This window comes from Artemia sp. Qi Xiang Cuo, chromosome 13 (assembly GCF_049724085.1).
Source record: "Artemia sp. Qi Xiang Cuo chromosome 13, ASM4972408v1, whole genome shotgun sequence".
Classification (NCBI taxonomy): domain Eukaryota; kingdom Metazoa; phylum Arthropoda; class Branchiopoda; order Anostraca; family Artemiidae; genus Artemia; species Artemia sp. Qi Xiang Cuo.
The window spans coordinates 48,205,962-48,227,492 of NC_142806.1; the positions used below are offsets into that span (position 1 = coordinate 48,205,962).

Consider the following 21,531-nt stretch of genomic DNA (forward strand, 5'->3'; position numbering starts at 1 on the left):
GCTGTATTTGAGTGTCCACAGTATATTAGAAAGTTTTTGCCAATGGCCTCTTGTATGGTGCTGACTTGCATGTTTTGTGAAGAGAGAATTGTATGGTTGGTTATTATATTTGTAGATCAGCATCATGTCATCATGCTGGTGTCTGAAGATGAGGGTTGGATCATGGTAAATTTTCTAACAGTGCACCCTTCCTGCCACATTTTGAAGGTGCTTCCACTATACTTTGCTCCCACTACACCCCTATACTCCCCTCTTATGTACAAATATATAGCCTGAATTATATATTTCTCTTGTGTTTTTCTATTTCTTGATTTTGTCTACTTAACATATTTTCTTCTCAATAGCCCTAATACTAGGCTAATACCAAATATCCTAACCATTACAGTTTCCTGCCAAAAACTCAGTTGAGAATTTACTTCAAGGTAAAGTGTTACCAGCCTTCTTGACTACAGTATCCCAGGAAACTATAATGGGGGAGTTTCCTCCTCAAAAACATATTTTTTATTTGGATATCAACTATGCTGAACAAAATGTCTATCTCAAAATTTTGATTGGTTGTGTTTGGGGGAGTTACGGGCGTGGGGGGGGGCTAGTTGCGCTCAAATCACTTTTGACTATTAAAAAGGGTACTAGCCAATCCAATTTCCAATTGAATGAGCTCTTTTTGAAGTTTCTATGGCAACTCCTTCATTACAAAGTGCCCGGGTATGGAGAAAAAAAAACAAACATTGTGCCCACATTGTTCTTTACTTAGGCAGCATTATCGCGCTGCCTATGATAAGAGCCCTTCACAATTAACCCTTCTAAATATGAGTTTATTTCATTTAATAGTTAATACCATATGGCTGCCTTAAATCTTGATAATGCTTCTAGTTGTGCTCTAATTCAGTTAATTGGCTGGGAATTGTGTTTGGTTGTTCCATTTCTTCTACATGTTGAATCCTGATAAATGGAGTGGTTAAGAATCTAATGGTACCATATGGGAAAATTTTGCCAAATAAAGGTAGATTTAATCAAAAGAGCCTATGTAGTTTTTACCACAGTTTTAGTTCTCCAGTCGTTCTCTTCCTTTCCAGTTATTTTTAATAGAGAGAAGAAGGGGCTTGTACAAGAATTATCTGAGTGATCAGTCATTTGAAAATAAGAGGAATGTAAAGGAAGTGGCGAAAGTATTAAAATATGAACTAAAGAAGTGTGAAGTGGAGACCATGGATAAATTTGCCAAGGATCTGGAAGATGTAGCTAGACAGCATAATAATAAAATATTGTACTAGCATGTTAATAAATTGAGAGGAAGTAGTCAATCTGGACTTGTCCTGGTTAAAGATAGGAACAGGGCCACAATTATTCAAAGGAAAGTTGAAGAGAGATGGGCAGAACATTTTGATAATGTGCTAAACCAGGATATAGTTACAGAAAAAGATGAAGAGGAAAATGAAGAATTTTGTGACAAAAATTTTTGTGGATGTGATGGAAGATTTGTTTTCTGAGGAAGAATTAGTGATATTGCTAAAATGATTAAAAAATAATAATGTCTAGGTGCAGAGAGTATGATAAATAAGTTTCTTAAATATGATGGCTATGAGATTAAAAATAAGTTACTGAAAATTATGAATATGACTTTTGAAAAAGGGGAAGTGCCTGGCGATTTTAGGGAAACCCTTATTAAACCCCTGTGTAAGAAAGGTCATGAGAGTGAGTGTGGTAATTATAGAGGCATTAACCTTGTTTCTATAGGTAGCAAATTATTAGTATGATGATACTTTTTAGACTTAGATGTTCTGTAAACAAAGTTTTAAGAGACGAACAGTACCGTTTAGGAAGCGTAGAGGATGTGTCGACCAAATTTTCACTCTAAGATTAATAATTAAGAAGTGCCTGAGTCATCAAACCCCTTTAGTTCTCACTTTTATAGATTATGAACAAGTGTTTGATTCAGTAGACAGAAGAGCTTTAGCAAAGGTTTTATCCTTGTATGGTATAAATTAAAAAAACAAGTTTTTTAAACTGAAAGTAAGGAGCGACATTAAAACTTAAAACGAACAGAAATTATTCCGTATATGAAAGGGGCTGTCCCTCCTCAACGCCCCGCTCTTTACGCAAATTTTTTTGTTGTTTTAAAAAGTAGAGATGTGAGACAGAGTCAAACTTTAGCGTAAAGAGCGGGGTGTTGAGGAGTGGACAGCCCATTCATATACGGAATAATTCTGTTCATTTTAAGTTTTAATGTCGCTCCTTACTTTCAGTTTAAAAAACTCGTTTTTTTTATTTAATTTCTGATCGTTTTTTAGTTAATGCAGCTTTTATTTTGGCTCACCGTCATTGAATAAGTAAACAAAAGTTACATAAAAAATTTACTTTTCTTTTGCTAAATGGCTGTCTCTAAATTTGGTTCTGACGTAATTTACAAATTAACTTGCGTAACGAACTTCTATATTCGTATATATTTCTTCTGGCAAAAAATACAAAGTTGCAGATTTTTGCAGATATGAGCTTGAAACCTATGTAATAGGGTTTTCTGATACGCTGAATCTGACGGTGTGATTTTCATTAAAATTCTTTCACTTGTCGGAGGGGATTTTTCCCCCCTTAATAAAAAATCAGGTAAATTTTCTCAGGCTCGTAGCCTTTGATGAGTAATACTAAACTTAATAAAATTTATATATTTAGAATCAGCATTATAAGCCCGTTCTTTTGATACATCTATTGACATCAAAATTCCGTTTTGAAAAGTTCTGATTACTATTGAGCGGTATCGCTTGTTTTTTTTATTGTTTTTTTTTATTACGTATATGAGGGGGTTCTCCCCTTATTCAATACCACGCTCTTTAATTTAAAAGTTAAAAAAAAATTTAATTAACAAAACCCAGAATCACAAGGGCCGGTTAATTAGAATAGATAGCTCTTTTGAAAGCACTAAAAAAAGCTGTAGCATAAAGAGCAATGTATTGACTTGGGGGAGAACCCCCTCATATACATAATAATTTCTTTTCGTTTTAAGTTCTTATGTTGCTTCTTAATTTCAGTTGAAAAAAGTTTTTTTTTTAATTTAATTTCTGATCGTTTTTTAAATAATGCTTGGAAATCCGGCGCCCCCTTCATAGAAATATCCCTTACCCCAAAGAAACATCCTCCACGGAAATATTCTCGCGAGTACCCCCTCCTTCAGCCCCCCTCCCACCAGAAAAAAAATCCTTCCTGAAGATGTCTGTATACTTCTCAATAACCAATACAATATGTAAGCAATGGGCAAAGTTCATAACTTGCAGCCCTTCCCCTGGGAACTGTGGGGGATTAAGTCATCGTAAAAGACATATTTATTAGATTTTCGACTATGCTGAACGAAATGGCTATCTCAAAATTTGAATTGGATGACTTTGAGAAAAAAATGAGCGTGGGAGGGGGCCTAGTTGCCCTCAATTTTTTTTGGTCACTTAAAAAGGGCACTAGAACTTTTAATTTCCGTTTAAATGAGCCCTCTTACGATATTCTAGGACCACTGGGTCAATACGATTACCCCTGGGGGAAAAAAAACAAACAAACAAATAAATAAACATGCATCCGTGATCTTTCTTCTGGCAAAAAATGGAAAATTCCACATTTTTGTAGATAGGAACTTGAAACCTCTACAGTAGGGTTCTCTGATACACTGAATATGATTGTGTGACTTTCATTAAGTTTCTATAATTTTTAGGGGGTCTTCGACTTCTCCTCTTTCTTCGAAAATCAACGAAATGTTCTCAGGCGCGTAACTGTTGATGGGTGAGATTGAACTTGATGAAACTTATATTTTTGAAATCATAATTAAAATTTGATTCTTTTGATGTATCTATTGTTATCAAGAGTCTGCTTCTGAGAGTTTTGGTTACCATTGAGGTGGGTTGCTCCTACTTACAGTTTGTTACCACAAACTGTTTGATACCAGACAAATACATTAAAGTGATTAGTGCTATGTATGAGAATAACACTGCTGCAGTTAAGGTAGGAAATGAGGTCAGTTGCTGGTTTCATATTAAATCAGGTGTTAAGCAAGGTTGTGCTCTATCCCCATTTATATGGATCATTTTCATTGACTGTGTCTTTAGGAAGTTATCAAAAGCAATGGGAAAACATGGAATCAAATAGGGAAGAAAAACTTTCCTGGACTTAGATTATGCTGATGATTTAAGCATCCTAGATAAAAGTGTGAGAAAAATGAATTAACTTCTATAGGTTTTGTGATTTCAGGATGCTAGTTAGGGGTGAATCTCCAGCATTTTTATTGGGGGGGGGGGCAAGAAAGGTCCATATCTGGATACTAAAAGGGCATGGGATGTATAATATTTTTTCTATATTATTTGGGGGGGGGGCTACTGCCACCCCCAAATGACGCCCCTGATGCTAGTATAGGTTTGAAAATTAGTGTTTAGAAGACTAAGTTGCTAAGGCTAGGAATAAGTGAAGATGAAAAGGTGATATTGGATGACATAAAATATTGATTACCAAAGATTGTCTTTTTTGGCCAACCATCCAGGGCTAAACAGAAAGCAGGTGATTTGCAGTTGGGGAGGGAGGATGTTGTAAAGAAAGGTTTAAGGGACATGGGAACTTCCTGAGAGAGTGTAAAGAGGAAGGCTTTGAGTAGATTGGGAGAGAGGAGGAACATGTGTATCTATGTTGACCTGAGGCGTCTTGGTGCTGCAGTGATTTGTTTGTATTAGTAATAGTATGTGTGAGAACCTTGAATTTTGTTCCTGTTTATGACCCTATTCTGCATTTTTTCCTTCCTGAAGTTGGTTAATTATTTTTTTGCTTATAGTATTTAAAGTTATTTTTGTGTTGTTTTTTGCTTTCTTTCCTCCTCAATTTTATGTACTCCACATTGTTGTTTTTGACTTTTCTGGGTAATAAATTTAAATATAGTCTTTTAACTTTTAAAGCCAGTCAAAGACCAAAATTATCTGTTAGATCTTTACCTCCCTTGCTCTCTCTTATTTATTTATTAATATTTTTACTGAGTATTTTTTAGTTATTATTTGATTAGTATTTGTATTTCTCCTTCCTTTTCAGGCTGCAGAGCCATTATAGGGATCAGTGAATTGCTTGCTTGATGATATTTGTGTACTTTTTTTTTTTTTTTGTAAATTTTATCTCAATCTGAAATCCAAGAAAATGGAAGTAGAACAGTTTTTTATTACTTTCTGTTTACCATCCAGTAGCCCAGAAAAATATGCACAATTTAGATCAATAGTAAGAGCAGAAGTAGCAATAAAAGTAGCCTTGAAAGTTTCAGCTTAATTTTCTCAGTTGTTCTTGAGGCGTCTTACTAACGACTAGCATTCAAATAGTGCCTTAAAGAAACTGTAAATTTTTCCTGAAAGTTACTACTTTACACGCTATCCCATTCCTTGTGATATCCCACCTGGATATCTTGACAACCTGGATGCAATTAAACTACTCTGCCAGTAATATTGGCAGTCCCTGAAAGTTTCTGCTTTATACCTAAGGCGTTGCTAGGATATTGCTAATACGCGATCCGGCGTCCACTCTGTAAAATTGTCCCACATGCAAAATTGAGCAGCCACTGAGAAAGTACCAAATTAGTACCTCAAAATGTTGATAAGATGTCTGATATCAAAAGTTTTGGACAGGGGCTGGTTGGTCTCCAATCACATTCGATGTATAAAAAACAACTAGGACTCTTAATTTTTGATCGAGTGAGTGTCCTTCAAAGTTTCTACAAGTACGAGGGGGAGGTTGGGGATGAGGAAGGGGCAGCCCCCTCCTATATGGAATAGATTCTGCTAATTTTTGTGTTTAACATTACTCTTTACTTTCGTAATAAGAGCATAGACAAGAAATATTCCCTGAAATCAAGTGCGATTTAATATCAATCAAGTGCGATTTAATATCAATCAAGTTTATTATTACGCCAAAATATCCAAAAGAATAGCACTGGCATGTCAGAAAAAAAAGACATTTATCACTGTGACATGTTATTATAATGTTTACAAAACTATGGCACAAAGGAACGGTCATATCGCACACTACAATTAGCTGGAGGGATCTTAATTTTTTTTTTTCTCCAGTTTGACCCCCGGGTGGGGCGTGGATTTTCAGGAGCTGGCTGAAAATCTGGCAGAATGCTACGAAAAAGATCCGACGACAGGCAGGACCTTCCGAAAGTCATGAGCAATTTGCGTCACCTGGCAGATAGTGCATTCAGGCCTAGTGATGTCAAACTCTTCATATGATCTATATTCGTGCCCAAGGATGATTCGGCATGCACGTTTTTGAATTTTATCGATTTTAATATCCTGAGCTTTGGTGAGTCCAGGGGGCCAAACCTGGCATCCATATTCCTGGGCAGGACGAACGTAGGTTTTATAGAGGTTGGTCAAGTTGTGATGGGATAGTCGAAATCTTTGCAGCTGGGCAAATTGTCTGAGAAGACTGGCTCCTCTCTGAACCAATTTGGGGGTTCAGGATTCCCAGCCAAGGTTGTTGTCGATTATGATCCCAAGAATTTTCGTGGACTCCACTGCTTTAAGATCAACCTCAGATTCTATTTGTTCTGGAATATGCCTTGTAAAGTTAACTCGAAGGACCACTATTTTTTTTAGTGCTGATTTGAACTTTGGCCTTGCTTGCTTGACGCTGCAGCTGCTCAAGGGTGTGCTTGAGCAGCAAGGGTGTCTATGTTTTGGTTGGATTACCACCTTGTTTACAGTTATGACGGAAGCCAGAGGCCCAAATTTAGTACTCCGAGGCGCTCTGCAGGTGATAGAGAGGAACTTGGACATGTTTGTTGTCTGCGAATTTTTAAGCTCAACGCATTACATCCTGTCCCCCAGGAAACTGGTAATCTTTCTAACAAGAAATTGTTGAGCTTTTATTTCAACAGTTCCAGAAACAACGATATAATGGTCTGAGAGGTCGAACGTCTTGACCATGTCCCCAATAAGAACATCGACGTAAGAGCCAGGATTTTCAAGGTGGCTTAGGATGTCTTCCATCATGATGACAAGGTAGTGTATAGTCCTCTGCTTGGGGCGGAATATATCGATTTATACCTCCACCTTTATTTAGAACAAATTGTGTATTTAATACTTTAATCCATATCTGGGATAATGCTGAGGCAACATTTTCATAACCTGCATGCACATATCATGTTTTTATTTCGCCCAACATTCCCCTCAGTAGTCCCTGAAAGTTCCACATTAATACCATTAGCCATAGAAATAGTAGTTCTAATAGCAGTAGTAGTACTACTACTACTTGTAGCAGTATGTACATAGTGCATTTTTATTACTTCAACATACCCCTCAACAAGCCCTGAAAGTTTCAATCTAATACTCTAATTTGTTCTTGAGATACTGCTGATAAGCCCTCTCAATAGCCTGCATAAACATAGCATGTTTCAATTTAATTCAAAAATCCCTCAGTATTTGCAAGTTCTTTAAAATTCTTTAAATTGGAATGCAACAAAAAGGATCAAGATGTTTCATAGGGCCTTGTTTGTGTTTTAGATCTAATTCCAAAAATTTTATTCATAAAAAAGGATTTGTCTTACTTTTTCAAAGGCCACTGCTCTTTGTAGGGGAAAGAGTAGATATTAATAACTCAAAAGATCTTGCTAGGCATCACTTAGGCTCATTGTTTGAAACAGGTCCATTATATTGATTTTCTTCATTTTTTAAAAGGTCTTTAACAATGACCGAATCACTGCCAGATACAGTGACAAAACTAGTAACTTCAGATGGAATCCCAGTGTTTTTAGTTGGAACTGCCCATTTTAGCAAGGAGTCAATGAATGATGTAACAAAAACTATTCAAGAAGTGAAGCCAAGTATTGTAGTTGTTGAACTTTGCAAAAGTAGGAGCCACATATTGATGTTAGATGAAGAACGACTTCTAAGAGAAGCTGAAAATATCAACTACCAGGTATATTTTTACTAGCTATCTTATCAGCAAAATGACTTCTCTATAGTGAAATGTTTCCAGTGGACTGTTCCATGTGGATGTTTTAATTTAATATATATTTACTTCATATTTAATAGAAATTAACAGCAAACCTGGGACAATTTGTTAACTAATTCATTAATATGCATTATAAAACCAATTAAAATGTGATTAATTTTAATGAGAAAGATCTAAAAATATGAATATTAATGATTTAACACTTATTAATTCTCATAAATTTTCCTATTGTCCTTCATTTTTGCTGATTTGATGATGATTATGCAGAAGTTAATACACTAAACATGCTAGTTAACCATATTCACAAAAATTTAATACAAAGTTAATTTCGGACCATTCCAGCAGCTAATTTGCTCTCACCCAGAACGAAAAATCAAGTTATATTAAATGTTATTATTTTTTTGTTGAAGCTGGAGTGTAGTCTATATTTTAAATTTAAATTAAAATCTTTCCCTAGAATATAGAACTATTGATTTTAAATTTAGCATGTGTAATAGGTCCGAGGCATGATAGAATAGATAGTTTCTCAAAAAATTCTAGTTTATTGTACTCTTTCTCTTTCAAATTGACTCCAAAAAAGGAAATATAAATTAGTTCACTAATAAACATGTTTAAGTAAATGGGGAATAAACATGTTTAATTAAATAGGGAATAAAATCGGGTTTCATTAAAGTTTGTTGTTTTGGACAAGCCCTGTTTTTCCTAGTATGATAATTTGTTACTTATTGCAATAGTGCACAAAAAATTTGGCAATTCTTGCCAATAAAATAGTGGGTACATTCCAGGTGGTTTCATTCTTTTAAATTACCACTTTTGTATTTAACACTGCAATAGTCTTGCAGATTGTTTTACTCTGTGATTATTTTCAGATAAGATTTTGCAACTGCACCAATTTCCTAAGTATTGAAACAACCCTTCTCTTATGCTCTTTTATTTAGCATATAAAAGACAAATTAGTAAAGTAAGCTTGAAAGAAAACTAGCCTCGTTGGCTTGGAGTTTCTGGATCTACAATTTCAGGATCTCAATTTCAAAAATATATAGTTCTTATTTTACAATGAAGGCATAAATCTTCAAAAAAATGTTTTTTTATGTAATTAATTTCTTTGTATCTCACAATTGTCTGAAAAACTAAAGGCAGCATCTAATTTTTTATTGAATTTAGGCTTGAATGTTCTTCTTCTTCTAATTCACAGCAGGCGGGCTATTCAGTTGGTACTATTTAGCCCTCTTCTTTTTGCTTCACTCTGTGGGCTACAGAGCTACTGTCTTGGTTGTCTCTTATTTATTAGATATTCTCAGATATCTTTCAGTAGATATTTTCAATCAAAGATTTCAAATATAAGACGATAGATATTGATTTCTGTGCTCTGTGTGTAGGTTTAGTTTGCTCGACTCTTGGCTAAGAATGATATTTTGGGATGTTTGAAGCATTTTAACAGTTTATAAAGCAGTATATGTTATGCAGACATCAGTATATTACATTCAAATAGGCAATGGTCAATTGATTCATTATTCATATTACAATGCCTGCAAAGAGGGGACAGGGGTATTGAACCACTGGAATTAGAAAGCTTATATGAGAATGCAAGGAAATTTAGTCCATTTTTTCCAGAACGAATTCTGTGATAAATTATAGAAAGATACTTATTGGGAAAGGGGGAAAGGATAGGATTAATCTTATTAAAATTAATATCTGATAGCCTCCATCGGTAAATATCTCTAATTGGGATTGGTCTCCCACTTGGCTGGTCAATATTTATAGCATTTTTTGCTATTTCATCAACCTGATGATTACCACTTATGCCAGAGTGAATAGGAATGTACTGAAAATAAGTTTTTATGCCACTTGAAGCAAAATTATCTATAATACTGAGACAATGATAAGTGTCAATGTCCAATTTATATTGAGGATCTGAGGCCAGCAACTCAAGGCTTGATAAAGAGTTGGAGTATATGATAATGTTATTTGAATTTGCAATCAAAGGTTGGTTTTCCTTGAGGTGTTCTAATGCCATGATCATGGCATTTAACTCAGCAGACATTATAGATAAATTATTATATAATCTCTCGCCCATTGCAATTTTCAGGTGAGGAAGGAAAACACCACTTGCAACCTTCTCATTCATTTTTGACCCATCAACAAATATTTGGAAGTGATTTTTATAGGTAATTGTATTAAGTTCTGCAAATTTTTTCTGGACAAAAGCAATGGGGGTTAAATCTTTATTCTACTTTGCGAACTCATTATTTATTATGGGACTTGACCAATTCCATGGGGGGGGGATTAGGGGAACGTGGGTGCAATAGACTTTGCTGGTATGGGGAACTTCTTCTGAATATTGGCATACTCATCTGCAATGCCTCTATACATGGCTGGATTTCTTAACCAATTATGTAATGTGTGTGAGCTATTTGATTCAATTTTTGTAAGATGTTTTGTCAAGAGAAACCTACGTCTCTCCCTTATTTTTGTTAATCCACTGTCCATAGGCTGAAACTTGGTGCTTGTGGGTTTCCTAACACCAAATATGAGACGTAGTTTATAATTTTGTGTTGTTTAAATGTTTTGCATATGGGTCTTTACACATGCACCATATACGATAAGACCATAGTCAAGATGGGGTCTTATATGTGATTTATATAACTGGAGTAAGGTTTTCTTCTTACATCCCCAGGGGGTGTAAATAAGTTTTTTTAGTATATTTGTTTTTCATTGCATGTTTTTATTGTGTTGGAAATGTGGATGTGGAAATTAAGTTTTAGGTCAAGCATGAGACCTAGGTAATTAATATGATTATCTTCTGGAATAGTTGTTTTATTTAGAGTTAGTTTTGCATTAACATGGTTTCGCTTCCGGTGAAATTGGATTATTTTTGACTTGGTGGGTGCAATGGGTAAATCTGAATGTTGAGAGAATTCTTCAAACTGGAAAAGTGACTTTTGCAGATTTGACTGTGCTATCTGAAAGGTGTTGGCAGATGACCATAGCACCAGATCATCAGTATTTTGTAGATTCGTGTGGGGTAGGTTCATGTCCCAGAGATATAGGGCAAATAGGAAGCAACTGAGGACTGCTCCCTGAGGTAGGCCTTCGATTATTTGTCTTTTGGGGTGAAGAGCCTGAACCAACACAAACGATGAAACTTCCCACTTCTATGAAGGATTTAATAAGAAACTAGCTTAGGGGGTACTCCAAGGTTTGCAAGTTTGTTTAAAAAGGATTTGGTGGTTCACATTGTCATATGCCCCTTCAAAATCTAGGAAAGCTGCAACTAGGACATTATTTTTCGAGAAAGATTCATTTATTGCAAATGTTAGCAAAATGAAAGCATCTGTTCAGGAGTGGTGTATCCAGAATCCAGTTTGAGTGTGAGGGATCATATTTTTTTTTTCAACAAACCAGAGGAGTCTGTGATAGATCATTTTCTCCATTATTTTCCCCATCACAGGAGTAATCATTATGGGCCTGTTAGACTCAGGGTTATCTTTTCGTTTATTTTTCTTTAGGATTGGTAGGAGGGACGAACATTTCCGTATATTGGGGAACATAGAAGATGCCCAAGCATGATTAGAACAATTTAGCAATTCTTGTTTTCATAAGTTGGTGAGACTCTTTATACATGTAGGGCGTGCATTGACGTAGATGACACTCGGTTTGGTTCAAATATAAAGTGTATCATTATGAAATTTCTTGTTAAAAAATGGGTTACTTAGGTACTCGAATAATAGGCATGGTTTGAAGCTTGGGTTCATAGAAATTGTGGACAGTTTGCTTTGATTATTTGATGTTAGCTTATTAACAAAAAGAGTTGCAAATAGGTTAGCCTTTTCATTATCATTGTCATAATGGGTATTATTATGTATAAGCTCATGCAGGAGTGGGTTGGGGGAAGTCTTTTTCCCACAGATGTGGCTTATGACTATATGTATAATTGGTTCATGTGTTTCTCTGGAGAGATTATTTGCAAAATTATTCCAGTATTTATATTTAGCATCTATTATATTCCTTTTTAGATTAGATTCTGCTTGTAATTTTTTAAAATGTGTAGTAGGTGATGGTTTTTTTATGAATACTGTCCTAGCTGCCTTTTTTATTCTCCATTTATTTAGGCACTCATTCGTCCACCATGTTTTAGGAATGTGTTTAGGGAATGTTTTCTTAGGTGTTGTCCTGGGGATAGCATGATTAGCTGTATTTATTAGTAAAGATGTCAAGGCTTCAGCATGTGTGTCAACTGTTGTGTTAGAAATGCATGAACTTTGGGTGAAACTTGTAATTTCATCATTTAGCATATTTTGGAACATAGACCAATTTGCTTTAGTGTTGATATATTTGGAGGTATGAGATAAAGTTTCAGCAGGTTCATTTAGGGAGCAAACTATAGCAAAGTGGTCAGTACATAGACTATCAATTTTATTTATGTAAATTTTGTTCAAAAAAATTAATGACACAATTTGTAGGTCAATTGTGGAGAATCTGCCACTTTTGGGGTTGAAATATGTATTTAGGTTTGGAGGGGTAGCAACAGCTAATTCATTTTTATTTGAAGTCATATGCTCAATCAATTTACCAGCTTTATTTGCTGGTTTATTTCCCCACAAAAGGCTGTGGGCATTGAAATCTCCACAAATAAAGATATTTTTTAACATATTAGAATTATTTATATAATTAAAGAAATCCTTGGCATCTGTAGTTTCGCCATTAGGGTTATAAAAGCTTATTATGTAAGTTTTTAAATTATTCAGCCAAACACTGATACCAATTACATCAACATTATTTGCAAAATCTGAAAAATTGATGCCACAAAATTTTATATTATTTTTAACTAATAAAGCTACCCCACCTCCTTTTATCTCTGAAGATCTATCATTTCTGAGGATAGTATATCCCAGAGACTTAATTTGTTGATTTTGGGTTAAATGAGTTTCCTGGAGGCAAGCAATATTAATGGAATTATTATTCATAAAAGATATTAGTTCATTTAGTTTATTTTCTGTGAGTGATCTTACATTCCATTGGAGTATTGATATATGTTATGTTGTTGATTTATTCTTCATATGACTGTGTATCAATGTTCAGCTTTGTTAAAAGTAAAGCAAGATCTTTTTAGCTTGAATGAGCATATCATCTGGGATGTAGATTTTGGCCAATTCTGCAATGATTTGTGTTTTTTGTAGTTGATGTATGTTCATTGCCTGAATTTCATTATAGTTTGAAATGAATATGCATAAATTTGGGGATTGTATTTTGGGTTGTACATCCTGTTTGTTAGTTAGGGGATTGATTCCTGGTAGTGTTTCTGGTTTGTTTCTTCTTGGGAGGGGGGCCAGGCTGACCTCATCTCACCGGACAAGGAGGCTTGTTGGCTTGGTGATTCCTTCTGATAGGGAATTGAGCTAGGGGGCTTAGAAGATGGTTTTTTATGTGGGGTGCTTGATGCATTGGGGGCGTTTGACTTGGGGATTTTGGTTGGTTTCATTACAGGCTTTATTTGGTATTGTTGGGCAGCATTTGCTTCCATTGCTGCAAAGGGGTATGGGATGGCCTTCTCTGTTGATATTTGGAGTGTTAGAGCTCTTTTCTTGTATGCAGGGCATAATGATTTATTTGTAGATTCATGTGGGCCTTTGCAATTGATACATGTAGGCTGAGTGTTGTTGCAAGTTGTCAGCTCTTTAGGATGGAAAGCTTTACAATTACTACACTCTCGGAGAATTTCATTGCATTTGTTTGTCGTGTATCCCAGTTTGTGACACTTCTGACAATGGATAGGCTTAGGATTGTATTCCTTGTGTGGTTTGATTTGCCCAAATAGGAATAATTTTTCTGGGATATTAATTTTTTCCTTCAGTGTGAATAAGAAGGATCTATTAGTTTTTAGGCCATTAGAGTTAGGTTTGCCAAGTTGGGTAACGTCCTCAAGTGGGATTGTGTTTCTAGCCCTATCTGAGAGGCCTTCTTTTAACTCCTGAGTGGATATCTCTGGGGGAACATTATAAACTACTATTTTTGTTGGTGATTGTTTTGGGTTCCAATTAGATGCAATCATTGGGGTATTCAGAAGGGATTTTAGGTTAATTATCGTATCTGCTGATTTCTGATCTTCTACAGCTATTAGCAGAGATCCATCACGGTTAATATTAAGAGAGAACATTGATTTTAGCAATTTAAAAATTGCAACTCTTATTGCAGTGATCATTTTTATTTCAAAGGGGGTGGTAGGAGTAATTTTAAGGTAAATTCCTAAGTTTTTGGAGGGAGGATCTTGGGCAGGAGGAGGGGAAATGCTTTTGATTGGGGGGATTTTTTCCTTTTTTTAGCGCTTCTAGAGAGGACCTCTTGAAACCCATTATCATCATTTATGGTTACAATAGCCCCTACACTTATCATTGTCCTATTCTCCGAATTGGAGCTATCATTTGAACTTTGAGATAGTGTACTTGACCAGCCAAGATGGGTATCTTTCACTCTGGCACTTTCACTGGAATTTGATTTGGGATCTGGTGGGACCTTTTTTTTTGGAGGACTTCTAAACATTGCCTATTGGAAAAAGCTTTAAAAAAAAAACAAAAAAAAAACAACTAAAACAAGAAGGGAAAATAGAATGATATCAAACCGTCTGCACTATACTATGGGGAGGAGAAACACCACAGTATAGCCCTGAGTATGAGTTGAGCAGGATTGGTTTGGTACCACTGCTGATTAGAAGAGATAATAATTCACAAGAAAATATATTTCAATTCTTTTATTAGGTTTCTGTTGTTGTATGTAGCAGCACACGTAACCATTGTTTCTTCTTCTTCTATATCAGCAAACGTGGGCTTTTTAGTCAAGACTATTTAGCAGTTTTCCTTTTGACTCAATCTGTGAGTTGAAATGAGCTACTGCAATGGTTGCTCCTTATTTATCCTGAATCTGATTAGATATCTTGCAGTAAATCTTTTAATTTTAGGAGTTGAAACATCGAAGGATATACATTGAGTTCTATGCTCTGTATGCGGGTATGGTCAGCTACTCTTAACCGATAGTGATATTTTGTGGTGTTTGAAGCACTTTAACAGTTTACATTGCCGGGTATACTGTGTAGACGTCAGCATATTACATTCGAATAGGCAATGATCAATTGTTTCTTTTTTTGGATTGTAATGTCTGCAAAGAGGGGATGAAGGAATTGAACCACTGGAATTAGAAAACTCATACAAAAACGCCTGAAAATTTAGTCCATTTGAGCCTGACTGAATTCTATGATATATTGTAGATAGGTGCTTATTGGGGAAGGGAGATAAATTTGGTTTATTCTTTTATAGCATTACTTCTGATAATCTCCAGCGAAATATGTCTCTAATGGGGATTGTTCTCCCACTTGGCTGATTCATATTTAGAGCATATTCTTTGCAATTTCATCCTCCTGATGGTTAACAGTTAGACCTGAGTGGCTTGGAACATACTGAAGGTATGTTCTTGTGCCTCTTGAAGCAAGAGTATCAATAATATTGAGATAATATAATGTGTCTGTGTCCATCTTATTCTGAGAAACTTAGTACAGCAGCTCTAGGCTTGACTAAGAGTCAGAATAAACTATAATATTTTGTAAATTAGAAATTAAGGGTTGATTATTCATAATGTGCTCTAATGTCATGATTATGGCATTTAACTCTGCAGACATTATAAACACATTATCATACATTCTCTCATTCATTGCAATATTGAGGGATTGGAGAAAAACTCCACTTGCCACCTTCTCATTCATTCTGGACGCATCAACGAAAACTGCGAAATGGTTTTTATATGTAATTGTATGAAATCCAGCATATTTCTTTTCCTGGATGAAAGCAATGGGTGTGAGTTCTTTATTCCACTTTGAGAAATTAGTGTTTATTATCGGGATTGACCAACTCCATGGGGGGGGGAGGGTGAAAGTGGGTGCAATAGACTTTGCTGGTACTGGATTTTCTTCTGGGTACTGGCAAATTCATTTGCAATTCCTATATACATGGATGGATTTCTTAACCAGTTATGCAGGGTATGTGAGGTATTGGCTTCATTTGTCAGGTAATTTATTAAAAGAAATCTTCGTCTTTTATTTATTGTTTATAGTCCACTCTCACTAAGCAGACAGTTAGTACTTGTTTGTTTTCTAAGACCAAATATGAGACGGTTTATATCAATTTGTGTTCTTTCAATTTTTTTCTGGGTCTTTGCACAAGCACCATGAACAATAAACCCATAATCAATTTATGGTTTTATGTGCGATTTATAAAATTGGAGTAAAGTTTTCTCATTACAACTCCAGGGTGTGGATAGTAGTCATTTTGTTATTCTGATTTCCCTAATATCCTATTATTATTTCCTGATTTTCCTAAGCATATTTTTTTTGTTGTATTTGTGAAGTGAAGGTTGAGCTTTAGTTTTTGGTCAAGTACTAAACCTAAATAATTTATTTGATTATCCTCTGGAATGATTATGCCATTTACCATTAATTTTGCTTAATGCTAAATTAAGCATATACAAATATATCCCCCACCCCCCCCCCCCCCCGATGAGGGGTGGATCTTTTTGTATATGCTCTGTGATTTTGTTGCAGTATTTAGAGATTCTTGTTTTTGTTTATCCTTATATTTTCACCATTATAGAGATGTATTTTCGTGAAGGTTATTACTAACTGAGAAATTTGTTAACTATTATATATTTTTGAAAATAATTATAATGACTGCTTATAGAATATAAATGTTTAATTATCACGACTTCCTTTCGTTTTGGTTCTTATTTTTTAGCCAAAAATGAAAGACGAACCTCTATTTTCAGGTATTCTATTTCACCACAAATTCAGTTGTTGTCTAGCCTTGTTGAAATGGGACAAGGACTTTATATCAGCAAAACAACTCAGAGATCCTCAGATCCAGATTCTATTTAGAACCTTTACTACTTATTAAAAGTTCATGGTAAAATTCAGCAAAAGGAAAGGAAAATGAAATTAGAAAATGGCGAGGATGTATAAGGTTCTACTTAGTTTAATTTTACCAGGTCAAACAAAAGTCATTCAATTAATAAAGTTTTTTGAATAATTTACCAACAACAAACAACGTATTTTTTAATGATAGTTTACATTTTGTGATAATCTCCTTAGCACAAAATTTACATTGTGTTGCATAAATTTGCATTTTCAAGTTATAGATATAACAGCAAATTACTGAACAAATAGAAATTATGAAAAACAACATTTTAACCGTTTCTTTGTTGACTGGTTCATTTGTTTTCATGATAGTATGATATTAATTTTACAGGTGATATCACATTCAATTAAGAGGCATGGGGTATTCAAGGGTCTTGTCTATATCTTATTCCTGAAAGTATCTGCACAAACAACAAAAATGCTTGGAATGGCACCTGGTGGAGAATTTCGTGTTGCCGTCCATGAAGCAAATCAAATTCGTAAGACACATTGAATTATTATTCTTTTATCTTTATCAACTACATACTAACTTATTGTTGTGACCTTGGTATGGTCAGAAAACTTTAAGGAAGAGTGCCTTCATTTTTTGGCTAAAATGCATGCCACCAGGCTGGACAAGACGTATGGCCTTATACACCACTAGTCAACGATTTACCTAGGTTCTCTCTTGAGTGTTGTGTCTGTTGAACTTCATTATAAAAGAGTCAACAGCTGGGTTGAAAGGGATAACTTCCCTCAGGAGACCATTCCAAATGAAGTTGCAGCGTCTTAGAAAGCTTTTCTTCAACTGCTCAGTGCGTGGTGTCTCCTCCTGTAGGCAACTCAGCCATACTGTGTTTCTGTTTATGTGCCGTATTGGCCTGGCGTACAGGAGCACAAGCGCAAGTAATTCGTTGGAGGGAGGGTAGGTGGATATAATCTACTGTTGAGAAGCTGAAAAGCTGCCTGATCAGTACGACAACACACCTTTGAGGTCCTATTTGGATCCTCTGGGATGCTGTCAGTAGAGTTTTAGGAGCCTCTCTGTGAAAAGCAACGTTATGTGACAAGCTTGCTACTTGTCCCTATTGAAAAGACCCAGCAACTGAAACGTCGATTCAGTACCCTATGTGCCAGTAATGGCTGTGGAGGATATTTATCCTTATCCTCCAAAAAGCGGGTATCCGTACGTGGCAATAGGATTAATTTATTACTTATACAGAAGGATAATCAAGCTGGATCGTAATCGGATCTTAGAACAAAGAATCAACCGGAATTTTCTCCCGCAGTAGGATCGAACCCGGTCGACTTATGCGTCCCAAAAGAGGTCTGAGTCTGAGGAGCAATTAATTCCCAAGCGACGAAAAAATGGTCTGAACGAAAACTTATAATCTGTTAGTATTTCTCACTTGGTTTCCGCAAACCAATGAATTCTGCAAAAGGTTCAGGGATAAAGAGTTCTTTAAGCTAATAATGTATTTACCACGAGAACAATGATGAAATGATATGAAAAAAATGTGGCGAATATTGTGTTGGGAGGATTTCTAGTTAACCAAAAAGACTACTAATTAACTTCAAATGAATTGTTTTCCAAAAATGAACGGGTTTGGGGAAAGATAAAATTAAAATTTTACTTTGTCATAATTTTCAAAAACATTCGTTTCAGATTGACTTTTAGCAGAATTTAAAATTATCTTGCAAAAGAATACTATTCAAAATTTTCACCCGGGACCCTAATGATATTTTCAGCGATCTACATTTTGTTTCTACCAAAGGCTATCTTCAGGAACATTTATGTAATGGTGTCTTCTGGTGAGGAATCCATTTTTTGGTGGGCAAAAATTATGAAAATCAGCTGAAATTGGTAAAAAATCCAAAAGATTTTGGTTTTTATGAGTATTCCCTCAAAAAAAAAAAAAAAAAAATTGGGAGGACTGGTATAGCACTTTTAGACCAATATATCCAATTAAAGAGACTTATTATGGATTTGTTTATGTCTTGATGTTCGTACAACATACCTATTTTTCCGCTTTAGTTATGTAATGTAAAAATGGCTCTCCTACAGAATTAATGGGTTTCACGAAGATCCTGTATTTTCCAGAACTTTCGTTTGTTTTATAGTAGTTTTTGTTTGTCTTGTTGCTTATGAATAAATTTAAATTAACAAAAAGCGTGAATGATTTTTGCTGATCAATCAAAAGACTTGTAAGTTGGAAATTATTAGGTCTAATTTACATGGTGATATTTTCCACTGTTAATAAACCTCACTATTGGAAGTTCTGCTGCGGCGTCATTCTGAAAGCATTAGTGTATATATTTTTCTTTCTCCAAGGGTTATCGTCTCTGCCCAGTGGTCGTAAAAAGAGGTATGATAAATGCACCTAAGACCACACTGGCTATATATGACGTGCGATAAAAAAAATATATGTATATTTACAATTAAATAGTCGAATAAACGAGGGTAATATCAGTCAGTAGACCGAAAAGAAGTGAAGAGGATAAAAAGCCGACATTTCCGCAAGGACCTCTGCCAAGCTCTCTTCAGTGCTCAAAAAAGGGAGAAGAAAAAACTAACCTTTGGAAGTAAACTCATCAGAAGAAACGTTGAATCAAACAAACAAATAACCAGGCCAAAATAAATGAAAGGCCGTTCATCAATTAATTATACAATTTATTTATATAATTATATATTTTATTCAACTATATTATCTAATTCACAGATCTAGTTCATAGTTAGAAAATTGTCATGGCTAGAATGTGATGTGCAGGATGGCAGATCTCCTGGGCTTTTAAATCCAAATTAATCCAAAAGGATTCAAATGCACGTTAAAAATAAGTTTCAACTAATAGTTTACAGTTATAGCTACTATTGTGTTAAAAACTGCCTTTTCTTTAATTTTTAAGTGTGCAAGGGTAATGTAGTCTAGTCTACAATCATCTAAACTGAAAAACAAATCTATTGAAACTGAACAAGATTCAACTTGCTACGAAATCTGCAACAAAGTCGCGCCTGTATGAATAGCTCAACAGTTACTAAAAAAAAGAAAAAGATCAATGGTTACTTAGGTAAGAAAAATTATCAATATACCGAAAAAAATCCATGTTAGATTTGCTTTATCGGATTGTGAAGAACTAAAAAAAAATAGGTTCAAATATAAAAAAAGGAAGAACTATGACATTGCAAAATATTGTGATAAGCTTGCAATGACATTTTTTTTTCTCTAAAATGTTTTATTGTATCTATTCTTATTTATTTATATTATTTTGATTATTTCTTTCCAGAATCGCCTATATTCCTTGGAGATCGACGAATCGAAGTCACAATACAAAGAGCGTTATCAGCATGTTCTTTATGGCAAAAAGTAAAAATATTATGGCAACTTCTGTTTTTCAACGAGTCTCTCACACAGGAAGAAGTAGAAAAGTGTAAGAAGAAAGATATTCTCCAGGAGCTACTTGAAGAAATGGCTGGGGAATTTCCGGAACTAACTAGAGTTTTCTTAAACGAAAGGGATAGATATCTTGCGTTGTCGATGCAGTCAGCAGCTCATTCAGTAAAAAGCCTTCCTATTGGTGATTCCTCCAAAACACGGAGTGTTGTTGGGGTTGTTGGGATTGGTCATGTAAGTGGAATAGCTAAGGTTTGGAATGATGTTAAGTTTGATGAACTCTCGGAATTAGAAAGAATATATCCGCCATCGAGAGCTAGCAGAATTATAAAGTTTTCATTGAAGTGTACTTTTGTAGTGGGAGTGGGATACTTAGTATATAGAATCTTGCCTCTTGAAAAAGTTGTTGAGCGGATTGGGGATTTAAAGCCTCATCTGAAATACTTTTGGTAAATATTTTTTTTTTTCATACTTATTTGTATAACAGACCCAATCCCGAGAGAAGACTAAAATTCCCTTTTTCTCAGTGCCTTTTCTACCTTGCATTCAACAAGCTTACTGCAATTGGTTTTGAAAGTTTTGACATTCAGTAGGCAATTGCAATTATTGAATTGCGTTCAAAAGTGCATATTGAACCTTATTAATTAATTATTTGCTTATTGTGCTTCAGAGTTCAATGAGCTGCAATTTCTTCTTTATTAGATAGAAATTTCTTGCTGTATTTATCTATCAGGATAAATTAAAAAAAAATTTGTTAGAATCTTTCTTAATAGTGCTCTGGAGCTGCAAGATCTTTAAATCTGATCACTTTTTTCCATATTCAACTATATATTTTTAGTAGATTACGAAAAACATAGGAATATAGAGATGGAAACTTAAACCGCTAGTTGACTATTTCTTTTAATTTCCAAATTACTCGGGTAAAATTAATTTGGCTGTCGGAATTTTGTCCAATAGAGCACAGTAGTTATGATTAATTGTAAGACGCTGCATTGAAGATTCGGTTAGAGTTCATTAGTGACTCTTTTATTAGTTATATTCTGTATATTTTGAATGTTTTCTATATGTTTTTCGAAGTTTGTGACAATTTAACTTTGAAGATGTTTACTTATTATGGGACCAGGAGTATCTGCTTTACCAGAAAGGTTGATTTCTTTCCCAGAATCGCCTTTCTAACAAAAATATAACTTTGTATTATTTTAATTACATATTTTTTTGGTAATTTGAATATATATATATATATATATA

General features: G+C 34.8%; 1 protein-coding gene across 6 annotated transcripts in view; it reads left to right on the forward strand.

Moving 5' to 3' along the window:
- Positions 1-21,531, forward strand: part of LOC148945357 (traB domain-containing protein) — a 32,278-nt gene extending 10,747 nt beyond the window's left edge. For 5 of the 6 annotated variants that reach the window (XM_089098649.1, XM_089098645.1, XM_089098646.1 and 2 more), the window contains exons 2-4: positions 7,683-7,923; positions 17,247-17,394; positions 20,177-21,531. In XM_089098649.1, the coding sequence (XP_088954775.1) occupies positions 7,693-7,923; positions 17,247-17,394; positions 20,177-20,736 (939 nt within the window). In that variant the 5' untranslated portion in view covers positions 7,683-7,692 and the 3' untranslated portion in view covers positions 20,737-21,531. Of the gene's footprint in view, positions 1-985; positions 1,004-7,682; positions 7,924-17,246; positions 17,395-20,176 lie in introns of those variants that run through there. The other variant, XM_089098650.1, reaches the window with a different exon arrangement.